The following is a 15,786-nucleotide window of genomic DNA, read 5'->3' as shown; positions in this document are numbered from 1 at the left end:
ATTCATATGAGGGACCAGGATGGAGATCCAGACTCCTGATTCCAACCTGATCCAGATTCTGACCCAGACCTGGCTGTTGCAGCCATTTGGGGAGTTAATGAGCACACAGAAGATTCTCTCTGTGTGCATGCCATTGTTCCTTTCAAATAAATATCTTTATAAAAGAAGAGAGGCAGACACTAATACATGGGTTAAGCTGCCACTTACGATACCTGCATCCGTTACTGGCCTAGGGTGAAATCCCACCCCTGCTTCTAATCCAGCCTCCTGCTACTGTGCCTGGAAAGCAGCAGATTATGAACGCTTAGTTGATTTCCTGCCAGCCATGTGGAAGAGCTGGGTGTAATTCACGGCTCCTGGTTTCAGCCAGGCCCTGTCCTGGCTGTTGCAGTTATCTGGGGAGTAAACCAGTAGATGGAAGATCTCTCCCTGTCCTTGTCAATCTGCCTTTCAAATAAACACATCTGTAAGCGAGAGAGAGAGACAGACCAGGGCTGTGCATATATGAAGGAGTGGCCTTGTGATCACACAGCAGGAAGGCAGGCAGCCAAGGAAAAAGGCTGAAACCATATTCTCAGACTTGTAGCCTCCACAACTGTGGAACAGTAACCTGAAGTTGTTTAAGGTTCAATCTTTGGTATTTTGTTATGTTAGCCCTAGGAAAAGGTACTTTGAAAGCTTCATGCAAAGTGCAGTTAAGAGAGGAGTTGGATGCATAGGGGCATCTTAAAAGAGCTAATGCAAAATATACTTCATAAAAAGCTTGGCATGAATTTCAAAATGTCGTTGCACCAAAATTCACTTTTTCCTTGAACCTTTTGAGGCATCATGCATTATCATTAATACCAAATCTGTGTATCCACAGGGTCAGACAAGAAAATCCAACATAGGAGATCTAGAGAACAAGAGGGAGCGATTTTCAAACAGGGAGGATACTCACGTGAGACATCATTGGAACATGAGAGCTATGTGATAGGTTTGGAATATTCTTTTTATTTTTTTAAGTGTTCATTTATGTGAAAACAACACCAGCAGCAAGCGATCACCTTCTGGCTTCCACTTCAGATACCTGTGATAACTGCAGCTGGGTGCAACTGACACAAAGTCCAGTTACAGGAGCTGTTGCTTCCCACGGCGTGCATTAGCAGGAAGCTGCAGTCCAGGAGATGGAGCTGAGCAGTCCAGCTCACTCTGGCACACAACTGGGGCTTCTTCACCACTGGGCCAATGACAGCCCCTAGAACATGCTTTTTATTACAAAGAAATTTCACCACGGGATCAGGTATGCAGAAGAACCCTCTGCAACATCCAGAGAAGTCGCTGTGCGGGCTCATCCATGAGGGGCTACACCGAGAAGAGCCCGCTTAGAGCAGGCTGAGTGAAGATGAAACCAAGCTGTGCTTAGTTAGCCATGGCCCAGGTGGAGGTGCGTGGAGAGGTACTGTTAGCAGCCATGCTCACGGTCGGTTCCAGCTTCATGGAGTTAGCTTCAAAAAAAGTCTCTAGAAGTATTGTGTGCTGGAACTGAGTCTCCCCATGTACTGAATGGTCTGTACCTCTGTTCTAAAGGTTTAACCTTTATAAAACCACAAGGGGCATCTGCTCAATACAGTAAAGAAGAAAAAAATATGTTTTATGTGCCCTGTTAGGGAGGTGTCTTCATCTTAGGTTCTTTAAAACCATTATTTCTGTTCTTTTTTATTTCTGTTGGCTTATTCCTATTTACTTCTGTTATTTGGCTAGTGCAATAGGTATTATGCTTTGGCCAATATTTTATCATGCAGAGGATCTTGAAATTTAAAGTGTTTAGTGTACTTTTAATACTTTTTGAAAAGATTTATTTAGTTTAAATACAGAGTGACAGAGGGAGACGGAGATTGGGAGTAGAGTGGAGAGAGGTCAATCTTGAACCTCCTGGTTCACTCCCTGAAAGACCACAACTGCTAAGATGGGGCCAGGCCAAAGCCAGGAACCAGGAACTCCGTCTGTCTCCCAGGTAGACAGCAAGTGCCCAAGCACTTGAATCATCACCTTCCTTCTCCCATGCACATTCTCAGTAAGTTGAACTGGAAGTGGAGCAGCTGAGAATCAGACCCACTCTCTGATATGGAATGCTGGCATTACAAGTACAGCTTAACCCTTTGCGCCACAATGCCTACCCCAGCAGAGTCATTTAAATAGATGTTATTGGATCACAGTTTCATGAATAATATGCATTCTAATCAATAGTCTCTTTTGGTTAACCGTATCTAAGACAGTCTGGCACTTTCAGAGTGAAGAGACTAATTGTGAAGGGGTTATAGAATGGGAATGCCTGATGCAAGTTGAGTGTTGCCCAGAGAACAGTTTTGTAATCTAGAGTATCGGGAAGCTACAGTGAAATTTATGGATTTTCTGTGTCTCTGAGTGGAACAGAAATTCAAAATTGAGCAATATGAACCAGTCACCCTCTTCAATCTTGTGTTTTTCTTTTTATACAGGGGTCCCTTAAAAGGAATATTGCTTTTGCTTTTCGCTCCATGTCCTGTCCAGCAGGACAGTCAACGGGGTCGCAGCCACCTAGGAGAGAATGAAGGGACAAGAGACACAAAGAATGGACAGCAAGACAGTAGGTCTGATCAAGCTGTCAGTTTATTGATTTCAACTGAGGGTTTTTATATTCTTCAGTAACTAAGGCTCAGGGAAAGAGAAGCTGGGATGCAAGCCATGGTCTCAAGACCGATTGTTCTTGAGCAGCCACCATATCAACAATAGTAACCAACATATCAACAATAGCGTAGGTAATCAGTAACAAGATGTCGGTAAGTACAGCATCAATCACATTCTGAAACAGTTGCTAGGAACAATTGAAGCTAAGCGTGTGATTAGTTTCATAACTTCTTTCCCAAGCATCTAGCCAACCGGGGGTTCCCACTGTCCCATAGGTCTATATTCAAAATGGCTTCAGTGTGGCTATAGTGCACGGCTCCTGACAGCTCCAAATGAGCAAATCTTGTTCTAAAACACCTACATGGTAAAGTTTTCATAACTTCTGGCAATTCCTTTATGTGACCATGCATTATGTATGTGCACATGAATGTGAGTAGAGTGTGCATGCCTACTGGGGACCCTGTGTCTTATGCCTGGCATGTCCTCTTTTTTTAAATTCCTTTCATGAAAGGGATTCTTTCTATAAGAAGGAAAATCAATGGACTGTCAGATGTATTAATCAGGATTTCATAAGCCATGGCTGGTCTGGGAGGAGGCCAAGAGGACAATAGAACAATGGAACACCTTTCAAAACTGACAGGACAGTGAGTGCTTCTAAATACTTGCAGGAAATTGAACCTCTACTTCCAAAGTTGTCTGAGCATTGATTTCTCACTTTGTAAAACTGGAAATGCAAAAAATGGAAGTCTAGAAGAGCTTGGGGATTATAGACAAGATTTATAAGGAGTCTTTTGATGAGGAATAAAGCCATAATGATACAATTTTGAACTTTGAAGGCCCTATGCATTTTCTTGCTTTGGGGATAGAATGGGAAATGAGAGGCTAAGAATATAAAAGCCATTTTCATGGAGTTATTAAGAAAAGTTCATGGTCATTACATTGGGAGAAGCAGGGCGGGCAGGAAGTGTGGACAAGCCAAGTTCATGTGAGTTCAGTGTTTTGTGGGGACGGGCAGCAGTGGAGTTTCCGTGTGCACCAAGGGTCTCGCCCATTCCTGGGCTCCGTCCTGCCAGCTTGGACTTTTGATGGAGGAAGTTATTTAATGGATATACATGATCTCCATTCTGTTGGTGAGGAGACTGAGGTGTGTAAAGGTTGGATAAATTTTTCAAGGCTATGCATCTTTAAATAAACTTAGAAGTCAGATATACCCAGAAATGTGGGTTCCTTTTGCCATTTATTATCTGAATATTCTTGGACAAATTATTTATCTGCTCAGAGGCCTGCTTACTTCTCAATATGACAGGGAAATAATAGCACCTCTTCCAGTGATGCCAGAAAAAAAAGGTTTGATGATAACTCTGAGCTGGTGAATGTGATGAGCCCTGTAGATCAAATAGGGTGAACAAATCACAAAACTTGTAGTTTATCTGATTCTCTGCAGGGAGACTGTAAGAAAATAAAGAAGAAAAGGAGATTTATGAATAGTTGGAGGGTTAGGGCAGAGAATATCAGCAGCCATTTTGCTAAGCTCTGTAGTCATCCACACTGGATTTGACTGTATGTAAAAGAAAACCCTGTTGTGTAAAGTGAGTTAAGACAAGACACTCCCAGGTAGCATGTGCACGCGGAACATGACTGACCTTCCTTAACTTGGAAGTGACTGTAGTTAAAGCCATCTGTTGTGTTGCTGGGGATGCTCTGGTTGTTTCCATGGGGGGATGTGACCACTGTGAGCATTCTCATGCATGCTTCCTAGTTGGCCGCTGTACTGCCGCGTGCACCCTGGCAAGCGGAGTGTCTGACGTGAGCATTGCTGCTGCTGCAGAGCATTACCAGCGCTGAGTGTAATAATAGGTTTTTTTAAAATTTATTTAGTTTAAAAATCATTTTAACTGAGAAGGAGAAAAAGAGAGCTCCAGTTCACTGGTTCACTGCCCGAATGCCAATGTCTTAAAACACTGCCTGCTGAGGCTTGAATTTGCTGGAAGCTGGAAACAAGAGCCCAAGCAGGGGATAGGAGTAAAGCATTCCAATAGGAGGTGTAAGTATCTTAACCAACACCAGATGCCTGCCCCTGTAACAATTTGTAATGTTTGTCAATCTGATAGACGTACCCTGATTATTTTTTTGTTATTTCTGCCACCATTACATAAATGCTACCTCAGAGGACTATATAATCTCCCTAAACATGATTTGCAATACAGTTAATTGTTATATATTATTTATGTGACCAAGTCTGATTTTGCATAAAGAGTGTACCATCGCATGAATTATTTCAGACTTTTCAGAATGATAAAGCACTGTGTTAGACAGAATTGGTATGTGCGAGTTTTCTAGTACCATCAAATGTCTTTAGAATAGATTCCTAGATGCAGAGTTACCTCGTTGAAGTGTGTGAGACGATTCAAAACGGCCATGGAAAAGTGGGATCAAAAGGTAAACTGGTAGTGGTGCCAAATGTTTTTCATAACATGCAATCCTATTAAGTTTTTGAGAACCCCTAAAGCAAAGCCGAGTGAAACAGTATTCTGTGTAAGAGTGGGCGCCTTGTCAATGAAGGCAACTGAGGAGTGATACAAAGGAAGGAGTTTGCCCTTCTCACTTCCAGTAGATGGCAGATTCTGCTGTGGTGACAGCCGAAAACTCCTACTTGCTCCCTAGTAGTGTTTGTTGTGGTGGGGACTGGCATTGAAACGCATCCTTCTATTTAAGACAACACCTCCCAGAATAAAGGCTGAGATCTTCAAAGTCTTACTGTGGAGAGAAAAAGCACATAAAGACAGAGTTGAGGAGGTTTGGTTTTTGTCTTCTGCAGACTTTCATCATGCTCTGATTTTTTGAAGATGCTTTGCATATCTTAGCTCATTGAATCCTCAGCAGTAGTATAAGGTAAGTACTGTTGTCACCTCAGTTGCAAATGCCAGAGCCAGGGCTTTATAGCCAGGAAGCTGCAGTTGCCAAGATGTGGATCCAGGCAGTCTGTCTCCGTCACTCCCAGCTCCCTCCCCACCTCTCTTCTTCCCTGCATCCCAGCCACAGCACTAGCTCAGTGATGATGGAACACTGATGTGAGTTACATGTTGGGATTCAAAGAGGGAGAACAAGTGTGACCTGGAATGGACCAGGAGGCCTTGGCAGCAGCGTCCTCTTCTTTTGAGGGGACTAAGGCTTACATGCTTAAGAACACCATCACATAGAATTCCTCTGGCAGATCCACTCCCTACCATCCATGTCTTGCAAAATGAGTAGATAAAATGCAAAGTGAATTCACAGACAATATGTTCTTGGAGTGTAACCAGATCAAGCTTCAGATTCAGTGTGTTTAATTAAAAGAAAAAATAAGAATTCTCCTGAGCTGGCTTAGCCTGGAACAAAGTCAGCTAGGGATCCCCAGAGAGCTGCTTTGTCTATGGCAGTGTGAAGTCGGAACCCAACACAACTTTCATCTCAACTCTGGGTCAAGACTGAGCGGAATGGAACATCCTGTGCCTGACCCAAAGGAAGGCAGTTTTATCTCTGATTGTTTTCAGACGTTGTTGTGGGTTTCTGGGAAACTGCCCTAGCCGATAGCCAAGAGCCATGCCCAGCAATCAGTCAGGGAAACTCTTTTTAAATGGTTAGGTCAAGAGGTTGGACATAACAAAACCCTCAGGTTATAATCTGTGTGTCCATGACGTAAAACTCAATCATTATGGGAACCCCAGCATGTGGATTGGTGGGATTCTCAATCTTAGGATAAAAATGTGTTCTAAGTACAAAATAGTGCTTCTTTCTGAACTTGAGCCAAATCTACAAACTTCAACATATTATTCTGGCCCAATAGGACTTCATTATCCATCAGATACTCCGCAGAAGCCTTATAGGATCATGACTTTGTGCAGGTGCTGTGTTGTTCAGCACTGGTGGGCCAAGGACAAAGAACCCTGCTCCTCGCCCTCTGCTTGCTCTGAGTTGACCAGAGTTTCAAACACTGCTTACCCTGGGGCTGTTGACCAGTGAGCATTGTCCTATTAATGAACACCACTTGGAATGTTCCCTTGTCCCTCAGTTTCTACAGCTGGTCTACCTCTCCACTGCCAAAAAGAGGTAGATTTTGGAAGAACTTTATGGAAACTTTTTCCACTGCCAAAAACCACTACCAATCACTGCCACTTCCTATGTCCTTCCTCTCCCACCCAAATCCAGAGTTTTCCATGTGAAAATGACCACAATTATGCTCAAATATATTTTTATAAGTAGCTACTTTATTATTTAAAAGGCCATTACAAAGAAAGCAAGAGAGAATGCATGACAGAGAGAGAGAGATATGCCATTCGTTGGACTAAAACAGGGCTGGGCCAAAGCCAGAAGCCAGGAACTCTATCTGGAACTCCTGCATCAATAATGGAGACCCAAATCCTTAAGCCATTGCCTGCCCTCATCTAGGATGTGCATTAGCAGGTAGCTTGATCAGAAGTGGAGGCAAGACACAATCCTAGGCACTACACCGTGGGATGCAAGTGTTCCAATCAGCAGCTTAACTTGACAGCACTTAACAACGCTTATCCTAGTTACCTAGAGTTCTGTCCCATATGTAGGTTTCTTACACAACAGTTACATCAGCCCAAGATTCCTGCTATAGCCACACCTACCTCCAGTCCTAGCCCCTGGCTACCACTTGTAGCTTCATTTCTGTAACTGTTCCATTTCAAAAATGTTACAGAAAGGTAGTGACACCACGGGTGGTTACTCAGCACTGTTTCCTGGAGGCTCATTCAGGTTATGGCATATCAATAGTTTGTTCCTTCTCGTTGGTGAGTTATATTCCACAGTACAGATGTATAGTGCTGTTTACCATTCACCTGTTGAAGGACATCTGCCACCAGTTCAAGTTGGGGCTGTATTAATAAATCTGTGGTGAGCTTTCATGTCTAGGTCTCTGTGTGAACATGTTTTGTTTTCCTGTGGGTTAAATGCCCAAGAATGCCTTTGCTGGGTCAGAGGCAGACACCAGACCATCTTTATAGGCATGAATTATTTAATTATTCAGTTTCTTCACATTTTTGCTAGCATGTAGTATTGTAACTTCTGTGTGTCTTTCAGCCATTTGAACATCACACACAGTACTTTCCCACCCCCACCATGGCCCCGTTAGTTTGTGTAAGACAATTAGATCATCTGCTAGAGTGTGAAGTTGAGTGCCTGTCTGGGAGTAAGTCTGCCAAGTGGCAGAGGGCAAACCTGAACATGTTTACTGCAGCACATACTAGTACAATGGATGTTCTTTAACAGGAACATCTGATAGAAGCCCGTAATGGAGTCTTTCTTTGCCTCCAGTTGGCTTTCAGCCATGCTATGATGTAGGTCTTTGGAGTGGCCTAACGGTCCTGGGCTAGATTTTTCTGAAAGGGAAGAACTAGACAGCTTAGCCACAATGAAAGCTTTCCTTGGGAACTGCTGTCTTTCCCCACGTTAACACATGACACATTGGACCTTGTCATTATCAAGTACCAGGTAGTCATATTGAATGAATCTTGTTTGTCTGCCACTGTCACCAATTGGCTTATGTCCCATTTTTGAGTGACACCCTGCCCCCCGTCACCTAGGGGTTAACAGAATGGTGGCAATGACACCCCAGTGTGTTCTGTGATGGGCTGTCTCTTTTGCATCCTGAGAATTTTTCGTACCGTCTAAGGGCTCAATCTGTTTTGGATTAAGTAGCTCTGCAAATCTTTTCCCCCCATCTGTATCTTCTCTTTCATTTTTTTGACAAGAACTTTTACAAAGCAAAAATCTTTTATTTTGCGGAAGTAAATTACCTGTCTGTGGTTTTATTTTAGCCTCAGCTTTACAGGGAAGACAAATGTTAGAGGCAGCTCCCAGACTACATGAAGGGTCCTTATAGAATTCTGTTTTGTAATCATTATTCTTGAGAAGTGAATAGCATGGAATTGTGCCCTTTGCTAACAATAAGTATTGGACCTGCAGGATTTCAATAGAGACTTTCTGCTTTCCTGGTTTCTGAGGTTTTGTTTGTTTGTTTGTTTTGTTTGTTTTTCAAGAGCTTGTCAAGTGCAAGTTTTGGGCTTCTGTGTTAAATAATTACTAATGCTAAACAAATGCCAGAGATTGTTTCCTTATAGATGTATAGGTAATGCTGTGTCAGAAATTCAATGTAAATGTCAGCATGATCATTTCTAGTTGGCTACAACTCAAGTTGTTAAAATTAGGATTCACATTTGTATCGGGTCAGGAAACTTCTGTCCAATATCAGCGTGCTTTCACCTCAAGTCAGTTCACTGATTTTTTTTAAAGATTTATTTATTTTTATTACAAAGTCAGATTACAGAGAGGAAGATCTTCCGTCTAATGATTCACTCCCCAAGTGACCGCAATGGCTGGTGCTGCACCGATCTGGAGCCGGGAACCAGGAACGTCTTCCAGGTCTCCCACGTGGGTGTAGGGTCCCAAGGCATTGGGCCGTCCTCAACTGCTTTCCCAGGCCACAAGCAGGGAGCTGGATGGGAAGTGGAGCTGCCGGGACTAGAACCGGTGCCAAGGGATCCCGGGGTGTTCAAGGCGAGGACTTTAGCTGCTAGGCCACACCACCGGGCCCTAATTGACTGATTTTTTTAAAAAAGATTTATTTACTTGAAAGTTACATAGAGAGGAAAACAGAGAGACTGAGAGATCTTCCACCTGCTGGTACACTCCACAAATGCTTACAACAGCCATAGCTGGACCAGGGGGGAGCCAGGAGCTAGGAACTCCATCCAGGTCTCCCATGTGGATGGCAAGGTCCCAAGTCCTTGGGCCACCATCTGCTGCATTTCAAGTGCATTAACAGGAAGCTGGGTGATAAGTGTGGATTTCTTGGGACTTGAGCCAGGCACTCTGCTATGGGATGCACATGTCCCAAATGCAGTTTAACTGTTTATACCATAGCACCCATCCCTGGATAATTTTTTAAAGATTTATTTTTTTTATGGGAAAGGCAGATTTATAGAGAGAAGGAGAGACAGAGAGCTCTTCCACCTGCTGGTTCATTCCCCAAATGGCTGTAATGGCCAGAGCTGAGCCGACCTGAAACCAGGAGCCAGGAGCCTCCTCTGGGTCTCCCACTCAGGTAAAGGATCCCAAAGCTTTGAGCCATCCTCTACCGCTTTCCCAGACCATAAATAAGGAGCTAGAAGAGAAGTGGAGCAGCCAGATACTAACCAGTGTCCATATGGGATCCTGCTGCTTGAAGGGGGAGGAATTAGCCAATCAAGCCATTGCACAATCCCCCTGAATAATTTTTAAAATTTGATTAATTATTCTTTTTCTTCTCTGTCCTCTGAGAACAGAGTATTCAAGTGTCTAGGACTGAGGGGGAGGAAACAGCTTGCTTGTACTCTTACACCGCTCACCTCCAGAGGGAACACTTCCCTGCACTATTTAATCAAAATGAAATAGAAAAATAAATATATTTTCCTTTACATTGTAAGAGGCTTGCATTTTCATCTTCAAGATTTTCCTTCTGTCTCCCTTCTTCTCCCTGCTGTGATGACGTAGTAAGACTGCTGGATCCAGAAAGGTGAGGGTCATGGAAGAGCACTGCTTTCATTTGTTCTACCTGTTCCAAGGACACGAGTACCTTGCTATACAAAGAAATTTAAGAGGTGTGTGGGGTGGAGGGAGAAACGACTGTCTCAAAAGACTGTTTACCTGAGTGGATAAGATGCCCATTAAGGATGTGTCACTTGTGTTTGCGTACCCAGCAACAAGAGCAGAGCTCATTACACTGAAGCTGCTCTGAGATGGGGAAAGTCACAGCCTTACGTAACTGCAGTTTCAGAGTCTGAAAGTTGGCAACATCAGTCAGCACTTTTTTATCTTTATATACTACTCATTCTGACCCCTTCAGGAAAACGCCATCTTCCTTTTTCTATGGTGTTTTTTTTCTTCAAACCCCAGTGCATGGAAGATAAGTGGATATTTAGTACATACTGACGTCTCATTCATTCAGCAAGCTATATTCTGTTAAGAAATGCCAAGAATATGCACTCTTACCTAGAAACCAGCATCCTTTTCCCTAGGGAACCCACAATCCAGAGACAGGAGGAGGAGAGCATGCAGTGGTGTCAGAACACCTTTGAGTAGCTTATAACTGCTGTAAGTCTTTAATTGAAATGAGTAGACACGCTATAATGAGTTTAGGAGTTCAGAAGAGGTCATCTGGTGTGCACTCACCAAGGAAAGCTCTAGCTCGTGTCCTGAGCATTTAGCATCCACCTAGAACTCCTCACTCACTCTCCCTTGCTCCGCTCTGTCTGAAGCCCTTGCCTTCCCCCGAAAAGCAGCCTTTCTGTCTGTCCTGTTTGTGCTCATAACCAGCACCGGATGGTGTCTAGTCAGGATTCTTTGGATTGGGCTATCTTCTGTTGCTTTTCCCAGGCTGTTTGCAGGGAACTGGATGGGAAGCAGAGCAACCAGGATTTGAACTGGTGCTCACACAGGATGACGGCCTTGCAGGCAGTGGCTTAGGCAGTTGTGCCACAATGCAGGCCCCTGTGACTTGTTTTGGTCAATAGGTTGTGATTGGCAGTGCTGCTCTGCCTATTCCAGGCTCAGCCATAGGAAGGAGACTCGGCAGTTTTTGTTTTTGGTCTCCTAAAATCCAGCCACCATATGAAAAAAATCCAGTGAGCCTATGGAGAGGAGGAACACTTGGAAGACCAGAACATACAAAGATACTGTAATAAAAATATAAATACAGGAAAATAGAGGAAACTGGCATTGTGTTTCCTGCAACCCATATAGGAGTACAGAGTCCAGTCCTGGCTACTCCGCTTCTGATCTAGCTGCCTGCTTATTAAGTTCCCCAGGGAAGATAGCAGATGATGGCCTTAGTGTTTAGACCCCAGAAACACATATGGAAAACCCACATGGAATTCCTGGATCCTGTCTTCATTCTGGCCTGGCCCTGACAGTCCTAAGCATTTGCAGCATGAACCTATAGATGAAAGGTTGATCTCTCTCTTCTTCCTTTGTCTGTATCCATCCCTGTCTTCATCACACTGCCTTTCGAAGAAATATACACTCTTAATGAAAGAAAAACAGAGGTTTGGCCAGCCCCTGTCATTCCAGTCTCCCTTATTTGAATGAAGCCATCTGGGACACTGCAGCTCCAGCCAGTGGTGCTTGGAGCAGAGAAAAGCCACCTCCTTTGGAGACCTGCTGGCAATGCATTGTAAGTTCTTGTTGTAAACCAACACATTACAGGATGGTTTATAAAGCCAACTCCCATCATTTCCATCCTTAAAACGATTACAGCTCAAATGACCAGTTTCACTTTGATGCTTAGCAATTGCTACCTGGTGCTCTTTTCAGTTCTAATTTCACACCCTAGGTATGAGCCTTTGTCTGATATTTTTGGCAGAGGGAGGCTTTGGGAGTTACTCTCAGAGATACTAACATTCTCCGCCTGTCCCTGTCTTTTTCCCGGGACTGGCACAACCCTCGGCAGCAGTGGAGGGAGGTCTGTTTTCCCCTTGGGTTCCACTTACCAAAGAGAGAGCCAGATGGTGATCAGCATTGCTTGTTTTCTTTCTTTTTGGGGGCACTTGCTCTTCTGCAATTTAATTTGTGTGTTTCAAAAAAATTATTTTGTATGAGTGCCCAGCAGAGCATCTTTTGGGCAAGCAGCTTATGAAATACATCGACACCATCTCAAAAAGAACATCCTCTGCTCGCTGATGTGTGACCGCCGCACGGAGGCCCAGCATCACAGGATGGAGTTCTAAAGCACACGGGGACAGGGATCAAAGGGGAAAGCAGGTGGCAAAATGACCAGAGCCTGAGCTGGTTTGCCAGGGAACTCCCCGAGTTTACTCACACAAATGTTACCTACACAAGCCATTGAGTCATACATTTCCTGTGGCCCTAACTTACTGGAAAAAAAAAATGGGGGAATCAGGCCCATAAGGGAGACATTTCAGAGGTAGACATGTCACAGATTTTTCAGAACAGATGCCTGAAAGACTAGGTTGCCATAGTGACCTAAGCTAGTCGTAACGGGCTATCTTACACATCTATGTCTTTAGCATTTATCATTGCAGAAGTGCTGTGCTGTGTGTTTAGGTCTGTGCGCTGTGTCATATGGTGCTAACTGATGACTCAAATTTCAAAACTAAGGATGGTGTCACATCTGTCTCTTCAGCCTTTGTGGCCTTAAAATTTTTAATTATTCTGAAATTGTGTGTGTGCACATGTGAATGGTTATAGTCAGTGTCCTGTCATTTCAAAAGTTCCTGAGAACGATCCATTGTCTTTTCATTGCATCGGGTATAAACTTAAAATCCTCTCATACTGTTCTGAAACTTGTGGTTGGCATCCTGTTGTTTTTCTTTATGGTTTTGTGATCTTTGTTTTCCTAAAAAATTGTGTCTTTATATCTTAGTACTTTATGAATCTTACTGCATGTAATTTTCTGTGGCTTCCTTAATTTTTGTTTCTCTGTTGTTGGTGAAATGCATCCCTATTGATTTATTTTGAGCTGGAGGTTCAGTTTGTAACTTTTCATTGTATTATTTACTTGTATAAAAGTTTAAATTTTTTAATGTCAAAACTTCATGATTTATTCTTTTCATGATCTATTCTTTATGATTCAAGACCATAACATTCATTTTCTTCTGACAGTCTTGTATTTTTTCTTCTTTAGATTTTTAGCTGATATTTTCTTTAAAAAGACTTACTTGAAGGGTAAAATTACACAGGGAGAGGGAAAGAATGAGAGAGGGAGGGAGGGGAAAAGGGAGAGGGAGAGAGGGAGAGAGAGAGAGAGAGAGAGAGAGAACATGAATATCTTCTGTCTGCTGGTTTATTCCCCAAAATGGCAGCAGCTGCTGGGTGTGGGCCCGCCGGAGCTAAGAGCCCTGAACTCCATCTGTGTCGCCCACACAGGTGCCGGGAGCCCAGCACTTGGGCCGGCTTCATCCCAGAAATACATCAGCAGGCAGTTGTGTCAAAAATGGAACAGCAGAGAACTGAACCAGGATTCTGATATGAGATGCCAGCAAATGGAGGCTTAACCCACTGCATGACACCCAGGCCCTGTTTAGTCCTTGAATAGTTAACATATGCCTATAAGACAAACATTTGAATTTAGACAATCTGCATGGGGAGAAATCGATTTCTTCTTCATCTTTGCCTTCTCACTAAGTAGCTCTCCTGGCAACAGAATCTTGTCTGCTTCTCTGGTTTCTTGTTGATCCCCCCAGAAATATTCCATGTGTATTTATGCACATGCATGCATTCTGTTTTTACACAAGTGGTGGAATGCCAGAGATGTTATTCTGCACACTTGTTTTTTTCTTAACTCTATGAGGATTATTTCAAAAAAAATTCATGGAAAATGGATCTAAAATTTCTTGTCTGTTTTTGGTGCACAGGAATTTTGAAATCCATGCATCCAAAGTCTTCAAAAAACTCATGAATAATGCACATTATGGAAAGGCAAGCATGGATTTCAAAGCTCTATGTAGAGGACTTTCATAGCTCTATGTAGAGGACTACTCCATTGTATCACAAAGGCCTATTATTCTGTAGGATGCATGTGCTGTAATTTATTTACTTAGTCTCATCTGAAGGACATTTAGGATGTTCCCATTCTTTGCAAATGGCCTTCTAACTAGCCTCCTTACCCATCTTCATTTATTTGAAGGCAGAGAGAAAAACAGACAGACAAAGCTCCCATTCAGTCTGGTTCACTGCCCAAATGCCAGCTCTCTCTGCAAACTAAGAACTCAACCCGGATCTCTCATGTGGGTGGCAGGAACCCAGACTGGCTCAGGCCATCCCCTGCCGCCTCCCGGGGTCTTGCATTGGCATGGATCTGGGCTCACAGAGCCAGATCCAGCATGCGATCCAGGCTCTGTGGTGCTGGGGCAGATGTCAGACCCTTAGTTCCCTTTCATCACTGCCACATCCTGCTGTCAGATGCACCTTCTAGAATTTCCATTCCAATGCTGTTATTTTCCTGTTTTGAAACCTCAGTATCTATAGAGTAAGGCTGAACTTAACCTTGGAAGTAGAGCCAGCATGGTCTCCCCTGACTTTTTCTACCTCCGTTTGAGATCACTTCCTGAATGGATGACTTGAAACTTTCCAAACGGACCTCAGTTTTATGTCCAGGGTTTGTTTGTTTGTTTTTGTTTGTTTTGTTCTGTTTTAGTCTGCCGGACCTTCCCCCACATACACTAGGAAGGGGGTTGCAGAGGCAATCTCTCCCTCTGGGCAGATGCAAAGCTCATTGTGAATCCTGTCTCCCAATAGCTTGCATTTCAAACACCACAGCAGTCTGCATAGCCAGACAGGTGTTTGGAATTGTGGTTTCAGTCACTGATACTGCCTCTTTCCCCCCTCAGTCCTTTCTCCAGTTCCTTGCTGCACAGACCATGTCAGTCAAAAAGCCATGTCCTGACTTGAAAGTCGTTAACGGAGCAGAGGTGAATCAGAGGTGGAAAATTAAAATAACACAGTAAGATCCTAGTGGAAGTTCAGTTTTAAGGGCGAAAGTCCCCCTCCTCTTTTGAAACCTTTGGCGCCTAGCCCCGCGTCTGGTGGGGGGGGTAGCCTGTTGAATGAAGATAACCTAAAAGGAAGCCTTTACAACAAGCGCTACTACTGTGTGCCCCTCAAAGCCATCTTTGTATGACGAACATTTAAAGTCCACAGATAGTACAGAGGTCGCCCGGGTTTGAGGAGAAAGCGGGCGGTGCTCGTCTGAGGGCCGAGAGCCGGCCCCTGAGGCAGTGGCTCGGCGGGGCGCGGGGCGCGGGGCGCGCGGCGGAGGCGGGGCGCGGGCAGGGGCGGAGACTCGGGCGGCCGGGCCCGCCTCCCTCGGCCCGGCGGCTGCAGCGGCGCAGGGCGGCCGCCCGGGTGTCGGCAGCAGCTGCAGCCGCCCGCGCCGCCCCCTCGGCCGCGGCTCGGCGGGGCCGGCCCGAGCACGGCCCGCGGCTCGCGAGGCGGCAAAGTTACTGGCCCGAGCGCCGAGATGCCGGGCAGCGACACGGCGCTCACCGTGGACCGGACTTACTCGGACCCTGGCCGTCAGCACCGCAGCAAGAGCCGGGTGAGAGCGGCGGGCGGTGGGAAGGTGCGCGCGGGGCCCCG

General features: G+C 44.5%; 1 protein-coding gene across 2 annotated transcripts in view; it reads left to right on the top strand.

Moving 5' to 3' along the window:
- Positions 1-15,786, top strand: part of TMCC3 (transmembrane and coiled-coil domain family 3) — a 273,167-nt gene that overhangs the window by 186,092 nt on the left and 71,289 nt on the right. The window contains exon 1 of one of the 2 annotated variants that reach the window (XM_004583105.2): positions 15,524-15,745. The exons of the other annotated variant lie outside the window; for it this stretch is intronic. Coding sequence (XP_004583162.1) covers positions 15,668-15,745 — 78 coding nt within the window. The 5' untranslated portion in view covers positions 15,524-15,667. Of the gene's footprint in view, positions 1-15,523; positions 15,746-15,786 lie in introns of those variants that run through there. 2 annotated transcript variants of the gene reach the window in all.

The sequence above is a fragment of the Ochotona princeps genome, chromosome 15, assembly GCF_030435755.1.
Source record: "Ochotona princeps isolate mOchPri1 chromosome 15, mOchPri1.hap1, whole genome shotgun sequence".
NCBI classification, from domain to species: Eukaryota; Metazoa; Chordata; class Mammalia; order Lagomorpha; family Ochotonidae; genus Ochotona; species Ochotona princeps.
The sequence above is the reverse complement of the archived record's forward strand: the minus strand, read 5'-3'. Positions and strand labels throughout refer to the sequence as shown.